Source organism: Cebus imitator, unplaced genomic scaffold (assembly GCF_001604975.1).
Source record: "Cebus imitator isolate Cc_AM_T3 unplaced genomic scaffold, Cebus_imitator-1.0 Scaffold0, whole genome shotgun sequence".
In the NCBI taxonomy this organism is placed as follows: domain Eukaryota; kingdom Metazoa; phylum Chordata; class Mammalia; order Primates; family Cebidae; genus Cebus; species Cebus imitator.
In genome coordinates, this window is record NW_016107315.1 from 7498467 (window position 1) to 7524982 (window position 26516).

The window sequence follows — 26516 nt, forward strand, 5'->3', positions numbered from 1 at the left end:
GGTGGCCAGAGGGGGATCAGGTGGCTGGCAGGGGGCTTCTTTGTTACAGATTTGAACTAAGTTCCCTCCTGCTCCCTGGGTTCTGTCCCAGACCAGTCTTCAGCCACCCTTTTCAAGGTCTCAGGCCTTGACACAAAGCACACCCGGCCGGCTTCATGCTCTACTGGGCCATGTTGAGATTCAGGAGCGGTGGAGGGGAAGGAAGCCTCCCCAGTGTCACACAGGAGGGGCAGCCGGCTATGAACACCCAGCCCAGGGGGCCGCAGGGCACCTCAGTATACCCCTCTATCGGTTCCAAGTTCCACGAACCCACACAGCGATCGGTGTGTGCCAGCTTCTGTGACTCAGGGCAGACTGGGGAGGTCACGCGGCTGCACCCCAGGCTCGCAGAGCAGTGGAGGGCTCCCGTCTCCGCACTAAGGGAGACTGAGGGATGAGGTGTGACAGTTCAGCGCCCCCTCCCTTGGGCAGCAAGGTGGGGAGGGGGCAGCAAGGTGGCCTCGGGCGCCGGGTCCCAGGGGCCTCGGTATCCCGGGGAACCACAGAGGGAGACCTCAGGAGAGGCGTGGGGCGGCGGGACGGATTAATGCTGCGCACCACCTCCTCTGTGGCCCGTCGGTGGCCACCCTGTAACTCCAGAGCAACACCCGGAGGCGGGGCGAGGCGGGGCGGAGGGGGCGGGGCTGGCAGGGGCAGCAGCAGGGGGTGCAAGCGAGGAGCCTAGCGGGCACTCCCGGCGCAGGGCAGCCACAGCGCTCAGGTAAGGGCGCAAGGGAGGGCGCGCGTCTGCGGGCGGGTCTCTGCGCTCCACGCTCAGCCCGTCCAGGTGGGGGCTCCCGCCTCCGCACGCCCTCGGCAGCCGCAGTCCCCGCCCCGCTCCTCGGTCCCGGCGGCAGCCACCCCCGGTCGTCCGAGTCCCTCCTAAGACCCCCCTCGGCTCCCGCGGGGCTCACAGCGTCGTCCTCCCCGCCTGGCTGCCCGCCGGCTCGAGTTCGGGGCAGCGCCGGGAGCCCGACCTGAGCCGTGGTGCCAGGGCCGGGGGGAGACTGCCAGGAGGAGGTGACGCCGGCTGGTTAGGGCGGAAGGGCAGGACACCGGAATCCAGGAGGTGGCCTTTCGCATGGGAGCCGCATGGCAAATGCCTGGCGGCCGGAACAGGAGCTCGGGTCTGGGAAACTCCAGCGACTGAGTGTGTGCCTGGGCAGGGAGAGGAAGGGAAGCCGGGACGTAAGCGACAGCAGGGAGAGGTGCTCATTCCAGGACCAGAGGCTTGGAGCCACGGAGGGGAGGGGCCAAGGAAGGGTGGTGCGGGGAGAGGCGAGCATGAGACTGAGGGATCAGGTGTGACAGTTCAGCGCCCCCTCCCTAGGGCAGTGCGTCTCTCTACTGTCCCCCACTGGGCACCAGACAACGAAGGGGCTTCCAGGGCAGCCCAGGAAAAAGCCTCCACAGCAAGCAGGACTTCCCTGCCTCTGCAGACCAGGAAATACCAGAGTGAGTGTCATGATGAGGTGTGTCAGGGGCCTGAGGAGCCAGGCCTGGGAGGGGATAGGGGAGGCCTCAGTGACCCTGCCTGGGAGGGACCCAGTGTGGACAGAGGCCAGGAATGCAGAGAAGAGACCAGGTCTGGCTACTGGTTAGAGAGCCACAGGGGCAGTCACTGACGCACCTAGGCACGCTGTGACTGGCTAGTTCTGTCCTCACCCAGCCCCACCCCGTGTGAGCATCAGGACTCTCTTAGGACAGCCCTGCCAGGATCTTGCTGTGTGCCTCAGGTGAGTTGCCCAACCTCTCTGAGTCACTTAGCTCAGGAGAGCCTGCTGGGCTGGAGCCAGAGGTCTGGGTCTGAACACTGCACAAGTTCTACAGATAGTGTCTCTGGGCCCTCCCATTGGTCCCGGGCCTCAGTTTCTCCATCTGTACATTGGGCACAGCCTGCCACTAAGGAACCTTTGAACTGGAGGGAGGAAGAGGGTGAGGAAGCCATGCCCTTGACTGGAGGGGGAAGGTTAGGGGTGGGACAGGGGTTGGGACAAGGTTAGGAGTGGCCACTCCTGCAGGGCCCTCATGTTAAGGTTCAGCCCCTCTTCCTCCTGCTCTGCAAACGTGCACACTCATGCACACTCACACACACTCATGCACATTCATGCTGCCTCACCCCTGTACTTACACTCACCTCATCACTTCCAGGATGAAGCCTCAAACTCCCTAGCCTGGAAGCTGGGCCCCTCAGGGCTACCCAACCCGAATCCCAGCTTCGACCGCAGTCTTACGTCAACCCACTGCTTCCCAGCCATGCTTAACTTCTGCCCATTCCTCTGGGCGGTGGGACTCAGTTTTCCAGGGTTAGAGATCCCTTTGGGGCCACAGATGTGGAAGATCCCCCAGGCTAACAGTTGCCAACTTGAGTCTGGACCCCAATGGTCATAGGCTGCTTTGTGGGGTGGGGAGTCTAAGGACCAGCTCCCTACACCCAGAGAAGCCCCTTTCCACCTGTTTGTCCTTTTGAGGGGAGACTTAATTCGTTTGAAAAGCTGTGATCTGCTTTGACTGAATGCCGCGGCTCATGCCTGTAATCCGAGCCCTTTGGGAGGCCAAGATGGGAGGATCACTTGAGGCCAGGAGTTCGAGACCAGCCTGGTCAACATAGTGAGACCCCATGTCTAATTTAAAGAAAAGGAAAAGAAAAAAAATGCTGTGATCTGGTTGAACCCCCATTTCATAGAGGGATGGCTGAGGTACAGAGAGGAGTAGGGCTGTGGATGAGCTGAGGCCGGGCCAGAGCTGAGCAGCCAGGTGAGGTGTAGGGGGTGGTCAGAAGCTGCTCCTGGGGCAGCCGCTGAGACTGAGCAGTGGGGACAAGGGACGGGAAACCTGAGGAGAAGAGGCATCTCCAGGGCCAGAGAGCTCCTTGCCAAGGTATGGTGTCGGCTGGGGTTGGGGTGCTGGCCCCCAGAAGAGTGCAGGGGTGGTGGTGTTCAAGTCTTCCTAGCGGCGAGCTATTCACTGCAGTACCTTTTCAACTTGCACTGAACTGGTTCCCAGTCTCCATCTCCCATCCTAGCCTTACCCTTTCTCCCACCTCCCCAGCCAGCCTTGAATATCCTCGCCGCTTAGCTTAGACCCCAGCTGATGGCCAGCTGAGAGTAGAAAGGTCGTCCCCAAAGGGCCTTTCCATTCCAGCAGTGTCGGGAGACATGGGTGTGAGTTAGGTGGCCCTGGCTGGACTCCTATTCCCTTGGCTGGGCTCTCCTGGTCTGCCTGAGCTGACCTGGAGTCCCCTGTATCCTGGGGGCCTGGGGCTGCCTCAGGGGCCCACAGAGGGAGAAGATGGCTGCAGCTGGGCGTCAGGCAGCTTCCACTTCCTGCCTCTCCCTCTGCAGCCTCACGCTCCCGAAGCAGCAGTAGCAGGAAAGGTGGGGCAGGAATGCCTGGCCCGGGCCCTTGGCCAGAGCTCTGAGGGGCCCGCCCCACTCCATTCCAGAGCCAATTCCATGGGAGTTGTAGGCTCTGCCAGCGGCCTGGGATGCCCCCTGGCACCCTCGGGCAGGGTGGGGAGGGGATGGCTGAGACCCCTTCCCATGCACCCTTTTGGGTCTGTCTATGTCACCTGCTTATCATTGGCTGCCCTGATTATGGCCCCTGCTCCACTCAGGCTGTCTAACTCCAAAGCCTCAGGGTGTCAGAGACAAGGAGAGAGACAGTCTGCGGTCTTGGGCTAAAAGACCCTCTAACTCTCTGCCCTAGATATCTGATCAGGCCATTTGGGCAGATGAACTTTGCCAAGTGAGGGTACCAGGGTCTGGTGGAGGAGGGCTTTGTTGAAGTAGAGGCTGTAGCCTGGCCGTGGGGGTGGGTCTGAGCCCAGGACTCTCATCACCCCTCCCTCCAGGCAGGGCACTGCATTCCCACGTGATTCCTGCTGATTGGAACATCCCTCAGTCCAGGACAGGAAATCTCAAGGCTCAAGCCCACCTGCCCACCCCAAGGGCCTCTACCCGTCCAGCAGGCCCCGCTTCAGGGTGGTTGGTTGTGATCAGCTATCCCTCCATCCGGTTAGGGGACCATGCTCCCATCCACATAGAACTCTCTCTCACTGCCCGGCACCAACTCTTCTGCAGCTGTCATATGTTCGTCTCCCCAAATCTGACTTTGGATCCCATCGTTACCTTGCCCTGAAGTCCTCCATGACTGTCCGTGGCCGGCTGAGGCACAGAGAAGCTGTGGCCCTTCAGGGTGCTGCTGGGCGGGCTGCCCTCAGAGTCTGGGCCCTCACATCTGGGAGCCTTTGCTCTCACAGTTCTCTCCCTTGCATGCTGCGCCCTCTCTTCCTCTTCACTTCTTGCCCATCCTTTGTGGCTCCAGCAGGAGGCCTCCAGACTCCCCCATGCCCTCAAACCTCTGCTTGCTTACACAGCCTTGTGGGTGACAGGGAGTCCCGAGCCATGGCCTCGAGGACAAGAAGGCTGGACTCCTCTGATGGCATGTCCCTGTTTACAGAGACAGCAGAGTCCCTGAAAGGAGACTCAATGGAAAGGGGGCTAAGACCAGGGCACCACTAACACTACTCTGGGCACTTGGGATCCATGGTGGGTGTTTGAGCAGAGGAATGAGCAGACCAAACTGGGCTTAAAGAATATCTACCCTTTGGGGAAGAAAGGGTTGCTTCCCTTGGCAGCTCTGAGCCCTCTCTCTCCTTCAAGGACCCTTCAGCTGGGCCCAGGCAGGGAGCAGGGAGGGGGTCAGTGCCAGTCCAGGAACTCCCCTGTGAGGTGATCTGGGCTCACCGCTCAGTTCTGATGTGGCTGGTCACGGACCTTGCTTCTGGGCACTGGGCCTGAGAGGATGGGCACTGGCCTTGCTCCCCACCATGCTATTGAGCTATAACCTGTGCCCTATCTAGGAGGCCAAGTCCGGCACCCCGGCCATGTGCAGCCCTGAGGAGGCGGCCCTGCTGCGGCTGGAGGAGGTCTTCTTAGCCACCCTCGCCCGTGTCAACAGCCTTGTCCTCAAGCCCCTGCTTCTAGCTGGTGAGTCTAGGCTCTGTAGTAGGGAGGAAGGGCACCTAGGAATGATCCCAGGGACAGGAGTCCTACCTTGTTGGATTCGCTGAGCCACAGCTTTGTCAACCTCAAATAGGAGTGGCGACACTTGGTATCAGCATCTTCTGATGGAGGTGGTGCGATCTCGGTTCACTGCAACCTCTGCCTCCCAGGTTCAAGTGATTCCTGTGCCTCAGCCTTCTGAGTAGCTGGGATTACAGGCGCTTGCCACCATGCCTGGCTAATTTTCATATATTTAGTAGACACTGGGTTTTACTATGTTGGTCATGCTGGTCTCGAACTCCTGACTCCAAGTGATCCGCCCACTTTAGCCTCTCAAAGGGCTGGGATTATAGGCATGAGCCACCATGCCCGGCCCGACTACTCCCTTCTGAAAGGAAACCCGAGGGGCCAGGCCATGAATTCCATATCTGTGCACAGCCTGGTCTGGCCATCTGTAGCCCAGACCAGGCTGTGCACAGATATGGAATTCCTCCTCTCCCAGGGTGAAAGACTGGAAACTGTCCTCTGCTTGAATTTTCATCTTGTTCCCACCTAGGGCACCTGCTGGTGCCAGGAAAAGCCCTGACTGGAACACAGGACTTGTAGGTTTCACTTCCTGCTTAGGTCTCACTTGTAAGACCTTGGACAGGTGCCTCTGTGCATCTGTGAAATGGCAGAGGACTGTGTGACCCTGTGGACTCCACATTCTGGATCTGAGGAGTCCAGGACGAGGAAGCCCAGAGCCAGGGGGGAGTTTGTGTGTGCACTTAGTTCCCTAAGGTTCTCAGGGTTATCCCTGGTAAGTGAGGAGGTAGATGTATACCCCTATTTCCTCCTCGAGGGTGCTGCCCCCTGCTCCAGCCTGCCCTCCCCCTACTCAGCTCTAGGGTGCACCAGTTCTGTCCTGTAGATCCCAGGGATGCAGGACTCTGCCACAGATCCAGGGCTGGCCGGTGCTGGTGGCCCTCATGTGAACACCCAGGGCCTCTGCATGTTCCCTGGGAGGTGATGCCCACGTCCCCCACTCACAGTGTGGCTGTACTCCCTCCCCAGCCCCAGAGCCCTCAGATTCCTGGGGCAGAGAATGCCTGCAGCTCCTGCAACAGCTGCACAAGAGCTCCCAGCAGCTCTGGGAAGTGACGGAGGAAAGTCTGCACTCACTTCAGGAGAGGCTGCGTCACCCGGACTCCACCGGTCTGGAGTCCCTGCTGCTGCTGCGAGATGCTGACCGTGTCCTGCAGGCCCATGTGGAGTAAGACCCCTGGAGGGGGGGCTGGGGCTCAGCCCTAGGGTCAGAGTGCCACCTGGCATTGAGGTTCAGCTGGGGTTGGGGTTCCCAGGGGTCAGGCTTCAGGCAAAGGTTTGGTGCCTGGGGTCAGCCTCACCTGGGTTTGGGTGTTCTTACAGCAGGCTCAGACTCTCCAGACTGAGCCTTGGGGCCTCCTGGGGAAGAGAGACTGTATGTTAGCATTGTCTTGTTGGCTCAGGAGTTGAGGTCTCCAATGCCCAGAGCCAGGCCGCTGTCTGGACCCTCAGGGCTGCAGCTGCTTAGTGGGTGGGATCTGGGGACCCCAGGGAGCAGTCGCTTAGGTGTGGGGCTGGGGACTGGGTTTGCAGTGTGTCCTCTGTGCTGCCTGCAGGTATATCAAGTCTTACACAAGCTGCATGGTGGTGCAGGCCTTCCAGAAGGCAGCAAGGAGGAGAGGGTGAGCACAGGGCTGGTGCGGGCCCCTGAGGGGGGAGGAGTGCCTGGGTGAGGGTGGGGTTGGGGAAGCCCCAGCCCCGGAGCAGTGGGTGTCACAGCCCATGACTCATCCTGGAGGACTCCTGGCTCTACAAGTGTGCATTGATCCACACGGGAAGAGAAGGAGGGAAGGCCTAGTGAGGCCAAGAACAGAGTCCAGACCCCCTTTAGCTGGGCTGGCCTTGGGCCAGGGAAGGAGGGGCACCTTCAGGGTAGATGGCTGTGGTCAGTGATCCCTTCACACCCTGAGATACTGCTCCTAAACCTGTGAGGGTAACTCAGGCACTGTGTTGATCTGATAGGGTTGAGGTTTTGGGCCTGGGGCTGGCCCTGGGATCTGGGGGGATTCGCCAGGGCAGGGAGGCCACGGTGTGGGTGCAGGAATGGATGAGGGGGTGAAGGTGGTGTGTGGCCCTCTCTATGCGCAGCGAGTATTGGCGGGGCCAACGGAAGGCGCTGCGCCAGCTGCTGTCAGGCCTGAGCTCAGAGGGCTCGGTGGGCGCATCGCTGGGCCAGGCCCTCCACCAGCCACTCGCCCATCATGTGCAACAGTACGTGCTCCTCCTGCTGAGCCTCGGGGACACCACTGGGGAGGTGGGTACAAGGGGCAGTAGCTGTGGGGGGACAGGGCCCAGACTCTGAGGGCTCAGCCTGTACTCAGGAACCCGAGTTCAGGGGCGGGGGATTGAGGGAATCAGCCCTGCTGTGGGGTTTCCAGGGGACATGGGGGACGTGGTCCAGCCCTGAGGAGGGGTTCCAAAGACACAGTTCTGCCCTAGGGAATCTTAGTGGGTGACAGCACTGCCCTTCCCTTAGGTGTCTGAGGCATGTGGCCCTGTCCTGGTAGAGCCAGCAGAGACCCAGAGAGCAGGGGTGGAATCGTGTCCTGGGAGTGGGCACACGTGGCCCCAGGCTGAGCTGGGGAAGCACCTTCATATTCTACCTGCTGCCCCACCAGCAGAAGAGGAGCCATCAGGGAGAAAAGGGCAAAGTTTGGCCTAGATTCAGGCCTCCTGACCAGCGGGGGTCAGGACTAGACTATGGAGCTACCGCCAGGCGGCGGAAGATTCCAGCAAGCTCCCTGCTCACTAGCTGCCCTATCCCTCTTCAGCGTCACCCATCCTGGGAGCTGGTGGTGAACGCAATCACCGTCTTTGGGAACCTGCAATCCTTCATGAAGCAGGCATTGGACCAGGCTGCGGCCACGCAGGCTCTCTGGCACACCCTGAGAGGCCGGCCGAGGGTGAGCTGGGGGCCCGAGGGGAAGTCAGGGAGGGGTTCCACATTGGGCATGGAGCTGTTGGGGGGCTTGAGCTGCTGGCTGTATTCTCCGGGCCTCAGTTTTCCCATATGGAAGGGGAAGTGGTGCTGAACTAGGTGTCTGTCAGGTCCCTCTGTCCAGCTGTTCTTATCCGTCTGCTGAGCATGTCCTGGGCCAGGCCCTGACCTGGCCTAGAGAAGAGGCAGTCAGCAGAACCCGCCCCCTCTCCTGAGGATGTCACCGATCACACCCTCCGTTACTGCCTGCCATGGTGTGGACTGTCTCTGCAGGGAGGAGAGTCCCGTGTGCCCTGAGGGCGTGACAGGCTTGGACCTGGTGTGGAGAATTAGGAGTGTAGAGGACTGCAGAAGGGAGGCGGGGTTGCTGAGTCCCAGGAGAGGACTGACAGGGCATGGCTGGGCTGGGTCACAGGTGTGGGAGAGGACACTGAAGCTTTGAGAGAGAGACTTGCTGCCCTGCTGGGAGAGGCCAGAGATGAATCACCTGTGCATTTCTGTCCATCACTGATTTGGGGTGCACACCTGGTCCACTGGAGGAGGCCCCTGGGAGGTGTCTGGGGTACAGAGGGAGGTGGCAGGGTGGCTGGCAGCTTGCAGGACAGAGGTTCCTAAGCCTTGTACTGTCCTCTTTGCCCCACCAGGATGTCCTCTGCACCCCTGCTCACAGACTCCTGCAGGACAGCCAGGACGTGCCCGTGACGGTTTCACCCCTGCGGGCTGAGCGTGTGCTGCTTTTCGATGACGTCCTCGTTTTGCTGCAGGTTGGGGTGGGGCTGACCTGGGGTCTGGGGCCACAGTAGGGTTTTGGGTTCTGGTTGGAAGAGGAGTAGGAAAGGGACACGGTGCTGGGACTGAGCACGTGGGCTTGGAGGGATGGTCACGGACAGAAAGGCAGAGTGCTGGGGAGAGGTGGTCAGCTGGAGCTGTCCCCAGAGGAGCATGGGCTGAGGGGAAAGGCTGTCCAAGGCTGGTCCCCGCTTCAGCCCCTCCCAGCTGGTGTCCTTGGTTAAATGTCTTCACCTTAGTTTTCCCATCTGGAAAGTGGGGGTCATTGTGAGTAAATGTGTTCTATAGCAGACACCTGACAACTCTTAGTTCCCTTTGTACTCAAATGAGAGAGGAACCCCAGACAGGAAGTCATGAGTGACTGAGGAGGGCTGGATGAGAAGGCCTCTAGAGAAAAGTGCCCCACAGGAGCAGTGCCTGGGCTCTCAGCATGGTGGAAGTCGGAGGGAGCCAGGCCTGGGATTGGGAATTGTTGCTTGGCCAGTCACCAGCTGTGGTTTGTCTCCCTGGAATCATGTTGCCCTGGCGAGGTCAACTGCACTGTCTTCTCTGCCCCTTAGAAGGTTGGCCTGGAACCCCCTTGCAGACAGGGTGGATGGGGCCTGAGGTATGCTGCTGCCCAGCCTACACCGGTGTGCCCTGAAGCCTGATTTTGGGGTTGGTTCTGATTTAGTTTGAGTTCCCCTCCACTCCCGACCTCACGCTCTGTTCCGGGGACACTGATGAGCCACTGTCCCTTCCCTGTGCTAGCCCTTTCCTGCTGCTGGATCTTTGCACATGCTGTCGTGTCTGCTGGGCTGTTTCTCGTCCATGGCCTGTGGTTGGCAAGCTCCTTCTCATCGCTCAGGCCTGGGCCCCCACCTCCGCCTCCTGGTGTGGAGCAGTGATCAGCATGCCTGGGTCGGGCAGGAAGTTGCTACACAAAATTTTCCAGAGGAAGGGGCTTTTTTTCTGGCCCTCAGAGCAGGAAGGCATTCCAGGTAGAAAGAACAGCATGAGCAAAGGTTCATAGTGAGCAGAGGTTGGGGCAAGCTCAGGAAGGTGCGATTGTGGAGTGGTGAGAGCTGGGAACACAGGAGCCCGGAGTGGGCTGTGAGGCTGTGAATGTTAGGCTCAGCAGTGTCTCAGCCCCCAGGCAGCAGGAGACATAGAGGTTTCCAGCAGAGGCTGACTGCGTCCCAGCTTCATTTCCAGACCACTCTCCTGGCCACAGGGCGCTGGAGGCTGGTCGAGTTCCTGGCCAGGCCCAGGGCTGGAAAGGACATGGAGGAGCTGCCCCCAGGCGGGGGCAGGCCAGAGGGGAGAGGGGCTCGGTGCTGGATGAGCTGGGCAGAGCAGCCTCGGTAGCCACGCGGGGTTGAGCTTGGGGCAAGCCTGGGCGAAAGAGTGGGTGAGCACCTGGCCTGGGCTCTGATGACGCCTGTGTCCGTCCTCTTCTAGGGCCACAACGTCCACAGCTTTGATCTGAGGCTGGTGTGGGTGGATCCTGGGCAGGACGGGTGAGCAACGCCCTCAGCTGATGCCCCAGGCCTTCCCTTTACCCCATGATAACGTGCCCACACCCGGGGCTCTGGCTTGGGCCCCTCCACCCTCCTGGACAGAACTGGGGCCTACTCATCGCCTCCGTCTGTCTAGGTGCACATTTCACCTCCTCATGCCGGAAGAAGAGTTCTCCTTCTGTGCCAAGGACTCCCAGGGCCAGGTGCGTGTGGGTGAGCTGCGAATTTCGGGAGTGGGGTCCCAGGACCGGATAGGAAGAGGGCAGAAGTATGCAACCCTACAGGGCCCCGCAGGAGTGGCGGTGAGTGGCTGGCAGGCCTCTGGGGTCCAGGTCGGAGTAAATCCGGGTCGGGCATTAGAATGCCAAAAAGAACAGGGTGCTTTTCTTTGCAAAGACAGAATTGGGTCCTGTGTTGATCCCTGCCCTGGGGCCTTGTTTGACCAACTCTGGGCAGGCCCTGAAACTGTGGAGGAGGATCTCAGGTTGGGTGGAGGGCCTCAGAGAGCAGCAAGGAGCAGTTGAAGGGTCCCCCAGGTGACAGAACGGAGTAGGGGGTGGCACGTGGAGGGGTGGGACCTAGAGCTGTGCCAGAAGGCTTTTTGGAGGGAAAGCCTCCAGCAGCAGTGACCCACTTCCCCGGGTTCCCCTCCTACCAGGCCGTGTGGCAGTGGAAGGTGACCCGGGCCGTTTGCCAGGCCCTGCGAGGGAAGAAGGACTTCCCTGTGCTGGGGGCTGGCCTGGAGCCCCCCGAGCCTCCTGCCCACCGCTGTGCAGCATATACCTTCCGCGCGGAGGGCCGGCTCTGCCAGGCCACGTACGAGGGCGAGTGGTGCAGGGGCCGGCCCCATGGCAAGTGAGTGGCGGGAGCTCTGGGTGGCAAGGTGGGGCTCCTCAGGGGCCTGGAGGCAGATAGCAGCGCATAAACCTAATAAATAGTCTCAGCGCGTGCAGCAGAAGCGGTTACTCCCTGTGACAGTCAATTCTCAGAGTCCCTCTTAAGTCCTCTTGGACTGGGCCTGGCCCAGAGGTGGCCTGTGCCAAATAAAGTCTTGATGGTGACACTAGAGAACAAGGGGTAGCCACTGGGTGCTGGCCTTAGAGCCTGCAGGTGCCATTCCGTTCTTAGGAGGGTGGGAGGATAATTCTTGTATCTGCTGCTGGTGAAATGGTTTGCACACATTCTGTGTCCGTCTGTCCTCATAAAGGCCCTCTGTAAGTGCTTTTACCCATTTCGTAGGTACAGAAACTGAGGCCTAGTGATGGGTATGGCCTGCCCAAGGTCTCAGGGCAAGTAATAGGGTGAGCTGGCCTCAATCACAGGCCTGTGTGACCCCACAGACAGGCAAGCCTTTACAGACCATGTGGCCCAACCCCATGCCGCAGCTGGGAAAACAGACCTGGTGAGCAGAAGGGACTCACAAGACCACAGCCTCAAGCACCTCTGCTAGTTTCTAATATGTTGCCTCCTTCCAGAAAGGGCTTGAGGAGGCTTATGAACAAAAGGACAGAAAAAACACAGAAGTGGGGAGGAGGATGGTAGAAACCCCACTGACTGGCATTAAACTTGAGCTTGATGCTTAGGTCTGAGCTTCCCGTTGGTCAAGGGAAAAAGAGAACCTAGATGTCTCCAGGGCTTTCCTTATGGGATGTGGTGAGTGTGCCCCATGAGGCTGCTGGTACAGTTGGGCCAGGAGTAGAAAAGGGCTAAAGGGGCTTTCTGAGGGAGTGTTTGGAGCTCAGACGAGAGGACTAGGTGGGTGCAGAGAGTCCAGTTCAAGGGAAGAGGAAGGAAGGGCATCTGAGAAAGTTTGCGGCTGAGGTTTCTGAGGGATGGGAGGGCCTGAGGCCTGTGAACCTCCACTGTGTTCCAGGGGAACCCTGAAATGGCCGGATGGGCGGAATCACGCGGGGAATTTCTGCCAGGGCCTGGAGCACGGGTGAGGCTGGCTGGGGCTGCTGCTGCGGGCATGTGGTGGGCAGGGAGTGCTTTCCTCCCCTGCTGTGGTCACCAGCGGGCCCCTTCCTGAATTCCCAACCCTCAAGCAGGAACTTAGAGACAATCTGGTCCAGTCCCCCTCGCTGTACAAAAGGGGAACCAAGGCCCCGAATAGGGGGCCCACCTCAGCTCGAGGTCACAGAGGGAGTGGTACAGGCCAAAAGGTGCTCCAGGGTACCTGGGGACAGCCTGGAGGGAGGGGGTCCTGAGAGAGGCCCTTTGAAGAATAGGAAGGCTGAGGGCCTCAGATTCTCCCTGTTGTCCGAAGGCTCCTTGGGGGCAGGGATACTCCTGGGTGGCCTGGAGCCGGTGTGACTGGCGTCTCAGGTCAGAAGTGATCCCCCCTCCCACAACCATGCTGTCAGCTTCGGCATCTGCCTGCTGCCCCAGGCCTCGGAGGACAGGTTCGACTGTTACAAGTGTCACTGGCGAGACGGCATTATGTGTGGCTACGGCATCTGTGAGTAAGTGACCCTGGCTGAGGGATTCATGGGATGAGCCCATCCTCTGGGCTGAGCTCCATGAGGCAGGGCTGGCTATTTATGACCCTCCCCAGGTACAGCACTGACGAGGTGTACAAGGGTTACTTCCAGGAGGGCCTGCGGCACGGCTTTGGGGTCCTTGAGAGTGGCCCACAGGCCCCCCAGCCCTTCAGATACACGGGCCACTGGGAGAGGGGCCAGAAGAGTGGCTATGGCGTTGAGGAGGACAGTGACAGGTGAGTGCCCCACAGCCACACTCCCAGGACAGAGGGGCGGACAGGAGCCTCACAGACCAGATTGCCGCAGGACGCAGGATCCTGTTTGTCCCCCACTGTGTCTCTCTTAAGCCCCTCACTTTCCCTCCAGTCCCTCAGCTGCCACAGAGGCTCTGGCTGTGGGAGTCCTGGTCACCTTGATTGCAAGGTCACTCCCACCCCCCGCCCCTCCTCATGGTGTTGGAGAGGTGTTTCTGACCGCTGCTCGGTTGCATCTAAAAACTGCAGCGCTTACTGGGTCTCTGGGCCGTGTGATAAAGCCCTGGGTCCTTGGCCGGGCAATCATGGCCTCGCCTGCTTCTCTGACCTCACCCCAGCTGCCTCCTCTGCACCCCTACAGCCTTTCTGGACCACTGAATCCCCACGTATCTATCGCAAGCTCCTACCTCCATGGCTCTGCACACGCCCCTAATCCACCTGTCCTTCCTGCCATCTCCACAGAGAAACCTCCCGGATCCCCTTCCTAGGCTGCCTCCCTCCCTTCTCCACCCTCTGTTCTCCTTGGGGGTCTGATGTCTCTGGCCCTGTGTCTGTTGAGTGGATTCAGGTGATGCCCCCTGCCAGCAGAGCACCCAGGAGGTGCCTAGGAATTAGTCTGATCCAACTCCGGCCACATCCCTCTCCCTCCAGGGGTGAGCGCTACATCGGCATGTGGCAGGCTGGTCAGCGCCACGGCCCGGGGGTCATGGTCACCCAGGCAGGTGTCTGCTACCAGGGCACCTTCCAGGCGGACAAGATCGTGGTGAGTGGAGTGTGTCCTGGGCTACCCTTTCCTTGCACCCCACTCCCGCTGGGGGCCCTGAGGCTGAGCTGAGGCCTTTCAGGGAGGGATGGGAAAGGGAGCTGTGTTCCTGGGTGCTGGAGGGAGCCAGACCTGGGCAGGGACCCAGCTCTACCACCCACCACACCTAGCCCTGGCCAGTCCCTGCTCTGCCCGACCTTGGTTTCCCCATCAGCAACTCGGGTTAAGAATACTTACCGTAGGCTCAGTGAACTAGCGAGAACAGGGCGTGTACTCATGATGATGCGTTAGCTGACATTTGTAGAGCTCTAACTTGAGACCCAGCTCTGGGCTAAGCTCCCACCCTGATCTTGTGGGATCCTCCCAAGAGCCCTACAGGTTGATGTCACTGTTATCCCCAGTGCGTCCCTAGTGAATGACAAATGAGAGGCTCAGAGGGATCAGAGGACCTGCTCTGTGTCACCTTCACTAAGTGGCAGAGCTGACACTCACACTCTGGTTTGCTGAGCCTGGGAATCCCACGTTTGCCTCACCCATACGCTGCCAGGTGCTTGGGGAGTGTGGGGCTCTGGCCTGATGGCTGTTCTTGCTATTATGGTTTGTCGGTTTGTTTACGTTCTGCTTCATCCTGGAAAGGATTGAAGGAGGCCTTCGAGGAAAGAGGAGGAAAAGGCAAGAATAAGTATACAAAATAGAATCGGAACTGAGCTGAACATTAATAGTATCCCTTTTGGCTCTGAGCTTCCTAGCAGCCCATGGGGCAAGGGAGTCTTGTTAGCTCTGCGGTCCCCAGGGCCAGTGACGAGCAGGAAAGCAGGGATGGTTCAGAGAAAGCCACACATTCCTTGAGCTCTTAAGAGCTTCCTGGAGATGCCGCTGAGGTGAGGAGAAGGGCAGAGGGTATCATTTGGGAAACCCAGCGATGGGGTCCTCAGGGCTGGTGCTCAGCAGGCCAAAGGTTAGAGTCCCACTTAGGCACAGTCCTGTGGGGAGTGACGAAGCCTAGAGCCCACCTCCCCATGTGTCAGGGCACACCTCCTTTTTTTTTTGCCATCTCTCCCCCACCCCGAGTTTCTGGGCTCTTCCTAACCCACCACTTCTACCCTCCCTGGCTTCCTCTCCCCAAGGGCGCAGGCATCCTCCTCTCTGAAGACGACTCCCTGTATGAGGGCAACTTCAGCAGGGACCTGACCCTCATGGGGAAGGTGAGGACCACCGAGGCCCCACTCCTCACCCCGCCGAGGCCTTGGCTGGGGTCTGTAATCTCCCTGCTTGGACTCAGGGCTGGGGATACAGACAGATGCGGGAGCAGGTAGGGGAGGCCCTGTCCCACCTCCGTTGCAGCCAAGTGGTGGGCACAGCAACTTCTCCCTGCCACAGGGTTACAATTGATTCTGGAGTGAGGTGAGGGGGGACTGGTGGTCTTGCCTGCTGTCCAGAGGGTGCAAGTGGTCTCCTGGCTGTGTCCCCCGTGTCCTTCTAGCTCAGAATACATGTCCTCCACCAGCACCAGTGTCTTGAGCAGCTGTCCCTGGAGGCACTGGCCTTCAACCTGTGCCTCCCTGAGAGGACCCAGCAGAAGGCAATGTGTCTGGGGCCTTTAGAAATGTAGGGGCTGTTTCAGTTTTGTAATGTCTGGAGTGAAGGGGCGGAGACTGGGTTGCTATGAATGGGACAGCCCCAGGCAGCAAGGCCCCGCTTTGCCTGTCCCTGAGCTTACCCCACCCCAGCCCCTCAGTGGTGATCTCCCCACTCTTGCCTGTGTCCCTTCTCCATCTCCCTCCTCTTCCCAGCTCAGAGGCCAGCGAGCCCCTGGGACATGGTACAGCTGTTGGTAGGGGGTTATGAACCCCTCAGGGTGGGGTAGCTTGAGTGGATGGCGGGAAGCCCACTCATCAGTCCTTAGCCTCTGTGACACTGAGGGACAGGCATGTGACCTGTCACAATTGGCTGGAAGCACAGCGGGGCAGACAGATATCCCTGCTCCCTCTGCTGGCTCACAGGGCAAGGTCACCTTCCCCAATGGCTTCACCCTGGAGGGCTCGTTTGACAGTGGGGCAGGGAGAGGACTGCACACACAGGGTGTGCTGGACACGGCCGCCCTCCCACCAGACCCGAGCAGCACCGGCAAGAGGTGAGTGCCTGGTCCCCTGGCTCTGGGCCTATCTGAGAATGTGTCTGTGTTTCCACTCCAAGGACTCAGGTCTCATCAGAGGGGATGTTTTGCACCCCCCATTGGCACTCTAGAGAGTTTAGAGAGCACAGGGTGCACAACTCCAGCACAACTCCAGTCAGAGACTCTTACAATCAGGGGCTATGTGGATATGATGCTGGACACTACAAAACTGGAGAAAAATACTATTTGTAGGCTTTGCTTAGATCCTGCTTTTTTTTTTTTGTCTCAAAAATATACAATACGTTTTACAAACTAAATGCACAGGAAAAAAATAAAAAATAAGAGGATGTGCTAACCTTAAAAGTAAGGGATAGGCAGACGGGCCCTACACCATTTACGACTGATCATTTGGCCTGGGTGAGTTTCCTGGCAGCCAAGGTAAAGAAGGAAACTTGCTAAGTTGAATCAGAGTCATTATCAAGGATTATTTGAGAGGGGGATAGACTTCTTTTCCTGTAGGGACGGTGTTTCTCCTTGCAAAACTGTTGCTCTTGCCGCCTCTGTTGAGGAAGACTTAGTATTGTACAGAGGAAGGAATCTGTGTCGGTGGCAATTCTAATGGGAAGTGGTCCCCGGCAGCATTTCAGATGTAGGGAGGGAGTACAGTTGGCTACTTGGCCTGCCGTCCCTGCATGCTGCTTCTCCCTGACAGCAGGAGTGGACAGGGAATGGACAGCAGTCCCCAGGGGCAGGCTCCAGCCCGGGTGTGGGTGTAAGCTGCAGTTATGGGGTAGCCTATGAGCAGGAGACTGGAGTGCGGGCTCCAACAGACACGTGGAGCCAGGCCCCGGCCTGTTGGCCAAGGTGGAATCAACTGTAGGAAGGAACCGGCTGTCGGGGAGGGCAGAGCGGGATGTCCTGGAGGGGAATCCCAGACTTTGGGCACTGGTCTCTCTTGGGCCACGACCCGCTCTCTGGGTTGGCCTCCAGATCTGCCCGCCTTTCTGTCTCCATCTTTCCAGGATTCCGTGTGCTTCTGTCTCTCTCTTCTCACCGCAGGGTAGATTCTGTATGTCCCTTTCTCTGCTGCTCTTTCTCCTGGAGCCATGGAGGTCAGCCACCTCTGCATGGTTCGATCCATCCACCCTTCTTGGGGCTTGATCCTGGGCCAGGCTGGTACCCCCAAGGGCCTGGGCAGAGTCCTGCCTGCCGAAGCTCCATCTCTCCCTGCCCCGTCACCCACCCTCCACCCCCATTGCAGGCAGCTGGGCGTGGGTGCCTTCCCCGTGGAAAGCCGCTGGCAGGGAGTCTACAGCCCCTTCCGGGACTTTGTGTGTGCTGGCTGCCCCGGGGACCTGCAGGAGGCCCTGCTGGGCTTCCACGTGCAGAGCTCCAGGAAGCTGCGCAAGTCTCAGGACTACCTGTGCTGCGAGAGGTGAGGCCCAGCTGTGCGCACATGCACAGGTCGGGGTGGGCTGCGGAGGAAGGCTTCCTGGGGGGAGGGGCCTGTGCCCAGGCGTGGGTGAGGGACGCTCTTTGTGGTGCCCAGGGCCCACCCCAAGGACAGTGCGGGCAGTATGGAAGACATCCTGGAGGAGCTGCTGCAGCATCGGGAGTCCAAGGCCCTGCAGCCGTACCTCAGGAAGGTGAGAGCCCTGCCGGGGTGGTCAAGGGGGTGACATTCTCACTGCCCGTGGTGGGGAATGGCTCCTAGTTTTCATAGCAGGGTGCTGACTGTAAGGGAACAGGTCTGTGGGCTCAGAGGACCTCTGTTCCCATGTATGGGATGGGAGAAGTGGTGTGAGGTGGTGTGGGCGTGCTGTGCTCCAGACCCTGGGGCTGAGTCTCTCTCGGTTCCCTGCGCACTGGCCCAGGCTCTGAGCAACTCACTGCACCCCCTGGGAAAGCTGCTCCGGACACTGATGCTGACCTTCCAGGCCACCTACGCAGGTGTCGGGGCCAACAAGCACCTGCAGGAGCTGGCCCAGGAGGAGGTGAAGCAGCACGCGCGGGAACTCTGGGCCGCCTACAGGTGAGCTCGGTGGCACCTGGGACAGCCACTGCTCTGTGACACCAGGGGAGTGGCGTTGCCCTTTCCAGGCATCTGTTCTGCCTTGCACCTGGAAGGAGTGCCAGTGTCTCTACCCCAAATCTGATTCAACAACGAACCAGAGGCTTGGTCAGTGCGCAGCTGCCGAGCACAGGGGTTGCAGGGTGGGGAGGTGAGAGCAAGGGCCAGCTGCAGTCCTCAGCTAGAGTCCACGTCCCAGCCAGGCCCTGGGCTGACTCTGACCCAGGGGCACTCTCACCCCACTGTAGGCTGAGCTTGACCCTGGACTCGGAACACATCTGCAGTCCCAAGCTGAGCTGTGACCCCATCAGACATTGCAAATAGAAGCCTTAGATGCTGTAGTTCCTTCTGCTGCTGGGGTTCCAGGATTCTCAGGCTGACATCCTGGAGCTCCAGCCTTCTAACTGCCGCGGTTTGAGAGGAGGAAGCCTGCAGGCCATGCCCACAGTTCTGAGAGGCGGCCTGCTCTTGTCTTTGCCGACTGGCGGTGGAGCTCCAGTTCTGTGGGAGGTGGCAGCCACGCCATTTCTCTCTCATTGGCTCACAGGAGTCTCCTGCGAGTTGCCTTACAGCGCAAGGGCCAGACCCTGGAGGAGGATGAAGACGCAGAGACAAGGTGACTGGCCCAGGGCTCCTTGGGGTCTGCCGAGTCCAGGGAGGCCTCATGCACCTGCCCCTGAGCCCTCCCTTGGGGAAAAAGGTGCTTCTGCGGAAGTGCTGGGCATTCATGCTATTGACCAAGCATTGCACATCATTTGTGGATTAGAATGACCCATGACCTTTGTTCTGTGAGGAACCAGGGAGGGGGCCACTGCTACAGTGCATTGAATGCATCTCTGTTCCAAATGTATGATCCCAATCTCATCTTTCCCATGCGGAGGGTGAGTAGCTCCCCGAGGCACCCTCCCTTCCCTGCACACAGATAGGGAAACTGAGGGCTGGCAGGGATGAGCCTGAGGTCAGACAGGAGTCAGGTGGGTCATTAAGTCTGTCTCCCCCAGTCCCTGGAGCAAACCTTACAATTTGTCCTTAGATTCCAGACCTGGAGATGTTCCTGATCAGAAAGGCCTTCCTGTCACTGCATTGCAGGGGGCAAGGAAAATGGGGTTAGACATTAGGGAGAACTTCCCCTAGAGTCCTAGGAAGCACAGCAAGCCAGGAGGTGGAACTGAATCAGCGTGGAATGGCTGCTGAGGGATTGGATGCAAGCTGCTCGCCCATCAGGGGCCCTGGTTTTGTTTTCAATCAAAGGGGGATCACACTCCCACCCCTCCTGCCATCTTGGCTGTCCAAGTCAAAGGAGGGAATGAGGTTATGAAGTAAATTGGGAAAATGATGTCTGAGAACAGGCTTGGAAAAGGTTTTCTGCAGAGGAGGAGGCTGGAGGTCGGGACACTGTTGTGGGACTGGGAGCTCTTTGAGAGGTGACGCCAAGTAGTGATCCCAGACCCCACCTTGCTCATCCCGACCTGTTCCGGCCTCCCCCTCAGGGACCTCCAGGTGCATGGATTGGTGCTGCCCCTCATGCTGCCCAGCTTCTACTCAGAGCTCTTCACACTCTACCTGCTGCTTCACGAGCGGGAGGACAGCTTCTACAGCCAGGGAATCGCCAGCCTGAGCCTCTTCCCCGACACCCAGCTGCTGGAGTTCCTGGCTGTGCAGAAGTAAGCCCTCCCTCCCCAGTGCCGTGTTAGCCAGGACTCTAGTGTAGCAGATGACACGAGCTCAACTCAGATTGTCTTCAGCCAAAAGGTGGGGCTGGGGTTGATTGGCTCGTGCGCCCACCAAGTTCTAAGCTTATGCATTCAGGTGTGGCCGGATCTAGGTGCTCAACGGAATGACAGAGGGAAGCACCTTCTATTTCTCTCTGTTGGTCCTTCTCAGGCTCCCCCTTGTGGTGACAAACACCATAAGCACCAACCGCTCCACGTTCATACCCTATCAGCTCCACTCCTGGAGTCCCCACAGGAGCTGGCCTTGCCTTCCCACAGCTCCCACAGAGCCCCTGAAGTCCCTCTATGGCTCTGCTTGGGTCTTGAGCCCACCCCTGAATGCCGGCCGTGATTGACCAGGCCTGCCTGAATATCCACTGCTGAGGCTGGGGCAAGGTCACCTCTGCAAGGTCACCTCTCTGGGCACTTGGGCTGAGAGGAGAGGAGAGGAGATCCCTCAGGGAACCGATGACTGTTCTGGGTACAAGTCAGGAGGTGTTGACCACACCCCAGGGCCCCCCTTCCACCCTCAGTCTCCAAAATGTCCTGTCTCCTCAGTGTCCCATCTATCCATTGATGCCACAAATGACCCCATTGTCCCCAGTGGAGGGCACGGGCACCCTCCCTGCTCCCACATCCCAGCCTCCCTTGTTGCCAGGGATGGTGCTTCCCACTCACCCTGCAAATCCCTGTTTCCTCCTCCATCTTGGTGAATGTGTCCTGCATGTGACCAGCCACCGGCCTGGAGACTTGGCTGCCAATGCTTCTCAAGCGTGCCCTGCCTCCCCCGCCGCCTCAGTGCCGCGTCCCCACCACAGCCTCCAGCTCTGCTGCGTGAGGGCTGCACCCCCGGCTCACGGCCCTGTGCCGGCTCACCAGAGCCTCCAGGACGGACTGCCGTCTCTCAGCCCTCCCTCTCTGGCGGCCACCATGACCTGGCTCGTACAAGCCCTCGCCTCCCTGGAGCTTCCAGAGTGCTGCCTTCTCCAGGAATCCTTCCATCCTCCCTGTGCCCTGGGCCGATCTCCTTCCCCTCTCCAGGACCCAGCTCTGCCGGGGGACACAGTGGCACAGGGAATTTGCCCTCTGACTTCAGACCCTGTCCCTTGTCCAGGCAAAGCCTCCTGTCTCACTTTTTCGATTTCAGGCACTTGTGGCCCCTCAAGGACCTCAGGCTGACGAGCAATCAGGTGAGAGGGAGGCCTGAGCCCCGAACCAGGGCCCCCAGAGGTCCTGCTAGCATCCAGGAGCACTCTGCCTCACGATTGCTGGGTGGAGGCTGCAGGGGAGCTGGGGAGGGGTGGGGTGGGTCGGGAGGAGACACCGTCATTCTGACTTCCCGGTGTGGTGGGGGTAACCTGTTGGCCTCTAAGCACCAGGCTCTTAAACACAGGCTCTTATCTGGCCGTGTGACTGTGTGCAAGAGGCTTGAGCACGATGCCCCAGCTCCTCGTCAGTTAAAGGGAGCCAATGCTAGAACCACCGCAACATTCTGATTTTATTTATTTATTTATTTATTTATTTATTTTTAGAGACAAAGTCTCACTTTGTTGCCCAGGTTAGAATGCAGTGGCACGATCTGGGCTCACTGCAACCTCCGCTTCCTGGGTTCAAGCGATTCTCCTGCCTCAGCCTCCTGAGTAGCTGGGATTACAGGTGCATGCCACCACACCTGGCTAATTTTTGTATTTTTGGTAGAGATGGGGTTTCTCCATGTTGGCCAGGCTGGTCTCGAGCTCCTGATTTCAGATGATCCGCCCACCTTGGCCTCCCAAAGTGCTGGGATTACAGGCGTGAGCCACCGTGCTTGGTTGGAACCCCCTCAAAGTTGTTGTGAGGGTGAAGTGGGCACATGAGGCAGCTGTTCTCAAAATGTGCCTGCCAGACTGGCATCAGGATCATTTGGAACCTGTTAGAAAAGCAGATTCTTGGACCCACCCCAGACCTACCGAGTCAGAAACCCAGGGAGTGGCTCAGGACCCTGTGTTTCAACAAGCCCCTGGGTTGCAGAGCCATCGATGTAGGCACTCAGAACTGGGCGGCACCCAGTGGCCAGTGCCTGTTACGATTATTAGCTTCTTATCCATCCGGATCCTCCCAACCTCCTGGAGACCACTCACCCCGTTTTATGGTTGCACAAACTGAGGCCCACAGTGGAGCTTTGTTTGCCCTGGCTCACTCAGCCCGCAGGATGGGGCTGCACTGAAGCTAGCAGTGGAAATGGGGAGGATGGCAAGGGACTGAAGCCTGGCCCTGGGAAAGAGGGGATGTCAGAGCTGGGGGGCCACGGCCTCATCCAGCCCACTCCCTCCACCATGCAGAGGTGCTCCCTGGTCAGGGACAAGTGCTTCCTGTCAGCCACCGAGTGCCTGCAGAAGATCATGTGAGTGTGTGCGGTAGTGGGGTGGGGGTCCAGAGGCGGAGTGTGGGGGACTCCTGGTTGGGACAGAACCAAGGGCCTTGACCTGGAGCCAGCTACCCTGCTGCAGGACCACGGTGGATCCACGGGAGAAGCTGGAGGTGCTGGAGAGGACGTACGGGGAGATTGAGGGCACCGTGTCGCGGGTGCTGGGCCGGGAGTACAAGCTGCCCATGGACGACCTGCTGCCGCTGCTCATCTACGTGGTGTCACGTGCCCGGTGAGGTGGACAGGCGGGAGCTGGGGATGCAGGGCAGGGGCAGAGGCAGGGTCCCAGCCGAACCCTGCCACGATATCTTCCGACACTTCTGAACCCCAGCGTTTATGAATGCGGCTTTTCTCAGTACAGATGGGAAGCCAAGGCCCAGGAAAGGGAGGGTCCCAGCCGGGGTACTGGGGTGCTAGAGGCAGAGTGAGGACCACACCCCAGGTGTCCAGCCATCCAGGCCAGGGGTCCTTCCCCAGCTGCCTGTCCATGACAGCCCTCTTCTCTCTGTCTCCCTCGCTCTCTTGGTGGCGCGGTGTTCTCCAGAATTCAGCACCTGGGAGCTGAGATCCACCTGATCCGTGACATGATGGACCCCATCCACACAGGAGGCCTGTATGACTTCCTGCTTACGGCCCTGGAGGTGAGGGACGCTGTGGGTGGAGGTGGGAATGCCCTCGGTCCCGGGGCAGACCCTCTCACCTCCCCAGACGCCATCTCACCATAGTGGGAGTGAGCTCAAATTCACAGCGCCTGTGTGACTCTGTGGGAAGGGTCCTCAAAGCGTCCCTGATCCTGCTCTTGTTAAAGGAGCCAGGAAGGGGTCCTGCAGTGCATCCCAGCCCTGGGGACCCTGGGGGCATGACTGCTCCACGCTGCATCCCCAAACACAGTGGGAGAGGGAGGGCCCCCTTTTTCTTGCAGACTGTGGCTGAGGGCTGAGTTGGAGACATGCCCCCTCTGGGTTGGGAGGTGGGTGCACACAGCTATTGGGCCCTAGATCCTGGGCCTGTGGTTGAGATAAGGCAGGCCAGCTGGCCCTAACCTTGCCTCTCTCCTGCCAGTCCTGTTACGAGCACATCCAGAAAGAAGACATGAGGCTGCGCCACTTACCTGGCCACTGGCACTCCAGGGAGCTCTGGTAGCTTGGCCTCTCCTGGACAGACTGCAGAGCTGAGCAGGGCACTGCCAGCCTGTCCCTCATCACCCAAGTCAAAAGGCAGGACAGGCCCTCGGAGGCAGCTCTTGGAGGAGACGAACATTTGTTTTGCACAGGAAGATGCTTCTGCCCTGCCTGGCATGAGAGTGAGGGGTGATGGACGTGGCCCAGAACCTGGTGGATTTCCCTTGGCCACTTGCCAATCTCCAATGACCCCTTAATCTGCAGCAGCTCACAGGCTGGGCGTGAGGAGCCCCTGGCTTCTCTTAGCCTGAGCGTTTCTCCCAAGTTACGGAGCCTCAGTGCTGCCATCTGTACAAAGGGAGTGAGTAGGCTATAAAGGACCTTCCACCCATCTTGCTGAATTCTAGCGTCCTTTCAGAAGGCTGACTTTAGTCTGTTGGGCTGTACTGAAATTCTCATGTCACTGTTGGTCTCTTACCTGTTTCTCCACTCCTGGTTGGAAGGCTGTGAGCTGCAGCACCTTCTACCTACCACTGTTTATCTGGCCCTTTTCCCTCAGGTGGTCTTCTGGGGGACCTGCCTCCTTCCCAGCTCTGTCCCTGGGCCAAAAGCTCCTACTCCACTTCAACCTGCTGGGTGACCTCTGGCAGGCCCTAAGCCTCACTGGGTATGCAGTCAACAGGGTAGGCCTGTAGGTCTGTGAACTGCAGGCCACGTACCCATGACGTAAATGGCGGCGCTGGAGCAAGCTGGGGTGGGGAGGGGAGGAAGCCTCACTGCCAGCAGGCTCCACATGGCCCGTGAGTCACACGCCTGTGGCATCTGTGGGCCTGCCTGACGGTGGACAGCAGGGGCACATGACGCCTGCCTGGGCCCTGACCAGTAAGCCCCTTGGATGCGAGACCCTGCTGGGGTTGGGGAGCAGGGGTAGCTTTGGGAGGGGGGGACTTTATTTAAACAGTGGTTCTAGTGTGGGACCAAGAGAGGCAGGAGCTGGGTCTTGGGGCAGCTTCATTCCTGCTGGATCTCAGTTTCTTTTCCCCACACTGAGGGGCTTGGGCCAGGTGACCTGCAGGGTCTCCCTCTGTCCTAACAGGAGATGCATGATGACAGGCAGTGTGATATGTTCTGAAAGGGTCCAAGGCAAAGCATAGGGAGAGGGTGGGTTTGTGCAGGGTGCAGCCCTGGAGAAGAGGTGGATCGCTCCTGGTCCCACTCCTGCTGAGCAGGTCAGGCTCCTGGTCCCACTCCTGCTGAGCAGGTCAGGCTCCTGGTCCCACTCCTGCTGAGCAGGTCAGGCTCCTGGGCCCACTCCTGCTGAGCAGGTCAGGCTCCTGGGCCCACTCCTGCTGAGCAGGTCAGACTCCTGGGCCCACTTCTGCTGAGGTGGATTGCTCCTGGTCCCACTCCTGCTGAGCAAGTCAGGCTCCTGGCTCTGCGCATGGCTCCCCCAATGAAGTACTGACCTCAGCCTATGAGGAGGAGCTGAGGGAGGCTCTGGAAAGCCCAGTCACACCTGAATCCCCAGTAGTAGCCTCAGGGCAGAGGGCACCTGCAGAGCCCCAGAGATGATGTGGGCAACGAGCAGAGAGAGCCCGGTGCCTCTGTTCACCGCCACCTCCTTAGGAAGGAAGAAAGCCTTTCTCTGGCTGGTTCCACTAAATGTGCCAGCCCAAATGTAGGGCACGGATTCTGGTTCTGCCAGGAGCCTGTGACACTCCCAAGAAGGGGGTGGAACTGAGGAAAAGCGAGGATGTGTAGGATGCACAGGTGGTGCTTACCAGAGACTGTGGCAGCTCACTAGGATTCTAATCCCTTGTAACTGGTGTCAGCCAGCTCTCGTCCCCAGACAATCAAGGACAGCCTAACCCTGCCCTCACATGCAGCCAGCCCCAAGTTCCGGCAATGCTGCCAGGAACCCCTCACACTTCCCTGCCTCCTTTGGGATTTGCGAACCCTTGTTGCAGTTCAGATTCCACAAGACCCTCTGCCCACCCTCTCACTGGGCCTCACCCAACCAGTGAAACTGGAGCCTCTGGCTATGCACAGTGGCTCACTTTGGGAGGCTGAGGCAGGAAGATTTCTGGAATCTGAGAGTTCAAGACCAACCTGGGCAACATAGTGAGACCCTGTCTGTACAAAAATAAAATAAAATAAAATAAAAAAGTGATTAGCTGGGTGTGGTGGTGTGTGCCTGTAGTCACAGCTCCTCAGGAGGCTGAGGTGGGAAGGTCACTGAGCCTGGAAGGTCAAGGATGCAGTGCCAAGATCGCACCACTGCACTCAATCCTGGGTGACAAAATGAGACTCTTTCTCAAAAAAAAAAAAAAAAGAAACAAATAATAAATAAATAAGTAAGCGCCTCTGGACAGAGCCTTAGGGGCTGCAGTGTTTTAAAAGAGCCCTGGAAGAGTCCAGGGGCAGCCGGGGCTGTATCAGACCTTTACAACAAAACCCACAGAACAGGCAGGCAGGAGTCCGGTAATGAGCCTGACTACTGCAGTGAGTGCTTTGTGTACGAAGACCCGCCCAGTCCATGCTCCCAGCTGCCGCAGGAGCCCCTGGCTGCCCAGAGAACACGCTGGTGCCCAGTCTCTGCATGGCAGGATTGGCCAGCAGGGACCCCAGCACCTCAGTGATCCCACTGATGTTCAGAGCAGCCTGGCAGGGCCCAGCTCGGGGCCCTCACCATTCCAGTTTCCACCTCCCTCCCCGGGATGAGGATTCTGTCTTCAGCCATGATATTGAGGAAGTGGTAAGATTCTTCCTAATCAATTCCAAATGGCATTTCACACCTGCCAGCCACACCTGCTGCCTCGTCCCGCCCTGCCCTCTAGCTCCTGCCCATCTCACTCATGCTCTTCCAGCAGAAATGCCCTCCTCCAGTCCCACTAGGTCCCACGCTGAGCCATCCTTCAGGTCTAGCTCCTATGAGGCCCCTGTTACCCTAGGAAGACGCCTCCTCTCTTCACAGCCCCTTTTCAGACCCTGGCCCTTCTCATTACTAGTAGATGAACAGTGGGTGTCTGCTTCTCATCCATCCCCCAGGCGCAGTGCATGCCACCTCGCCCGGCACCTGTGCTTCAACCCCGCAGTGTGTCCAGGATGGATGGGCCCCAGGGAAATGGAGCCCTGGCCAAACTCAGGCCAGGAGTAGACAGCAAATTGAAGCTGAAGCCTCTGGAGAAGGGGAAGAAAAGACGGACACCCTCTGTCTCGCTCCATAGTCACGCTGGA

At 59.0% G+C, this 26516-nt stretch overlaps 1 protein-coding gene across 4 annotated transcripts; it reads left to right on the forward strand.

Annotated features, from left to right (window-relative positions):
• Positions 1 to 689: 689 nt before the first annotated feature.
• ALS2CL (ALS2 C-terminal like) lies at positions 690 to 25436 on the forward strand. Of its 4 annotated transcripts, XM_017521637.2 has the most exons (29): positions 698 to 760; positions 1370 to 1494; positions 4904 to 5030; positions 6099 to 6297; positions 6686 to 6751; positions 7218 to 7383; positions 7901 to 8032; positions 8712 to 8831; positions 10297 to 10355; positions 10492 to 10558; positions 11014 to 11210; positions 12229 to 12294; positions 12719 to 12817; positions 12910 to 13071; positions 13741 to 13852; positions 14980 to 15057; positions 15856 to 15986; positions 16991 to 17080; positions 17230 to 17403; positions 17518 to 17614; positions 17843 to 18000; positions 18587 to 18655; positions 19530 to 19703; positions 20899 to 20941; positions 22073 to 22134; positions 22241 to 22390; positions 22703 to 22799; positions 23221 to 24474; positions 24666 to 25436. In XM_017521637.2, exons 3-28 carry the CDS (start codon positions 4928 to 4930, stop codon positions 23299 to 23301), a joined length of 2952 nt encoding a protein of 983 aa, XP_017377126.1. In that variant the 5' UTR covers positions 698 to 760; positions 1370 to 1494; positions 4904 to 4927; the 3' UTR covers positions 23302 to 24474; positions 24666 to 25436. The 4 variants fall into 4 exon arrangements, with proteins under 4 accessions (XP_037586679.1, XP_017377126.1, XP_017377143.1 ...); XM_037730751.1 differs by lacking the exon at positions 1370 to 1494 and having other exon boundaries at positions 690 to 760; XM_017521654.2 differs by lacking the exon at positions 16991 to 17080.
• Positions 25437 to 26516: the final 1080 nt, after the last annotated feature.

Excerpts from the sequence above, each read along its gene's own strand:
- ALS2CL (XM_037730751.1), top strand. The coding sequence starts at position 4,928 with ATGTGCAGCCCTGAGGAGGCGGCCCTGCTGCGGCTGGAGGAGGTCTTC. Across the intron at positions 10,559-11,013 it reads CCAAGGACTCCCAGGGCCAG|GCCGTGTGGCAGTGGAAGGT; the intron begins GTGCGTGTGGGT and ends CCCTCCTACCAG. Across the intron at positions 19,704-20,898 it reads GAGTTCCTGGCTGTGCAGAA|GCACTTGTGGCCCCTCAAGG; the intron begins GTAAGCCCTCCC and ends TTTCGATTTCAG.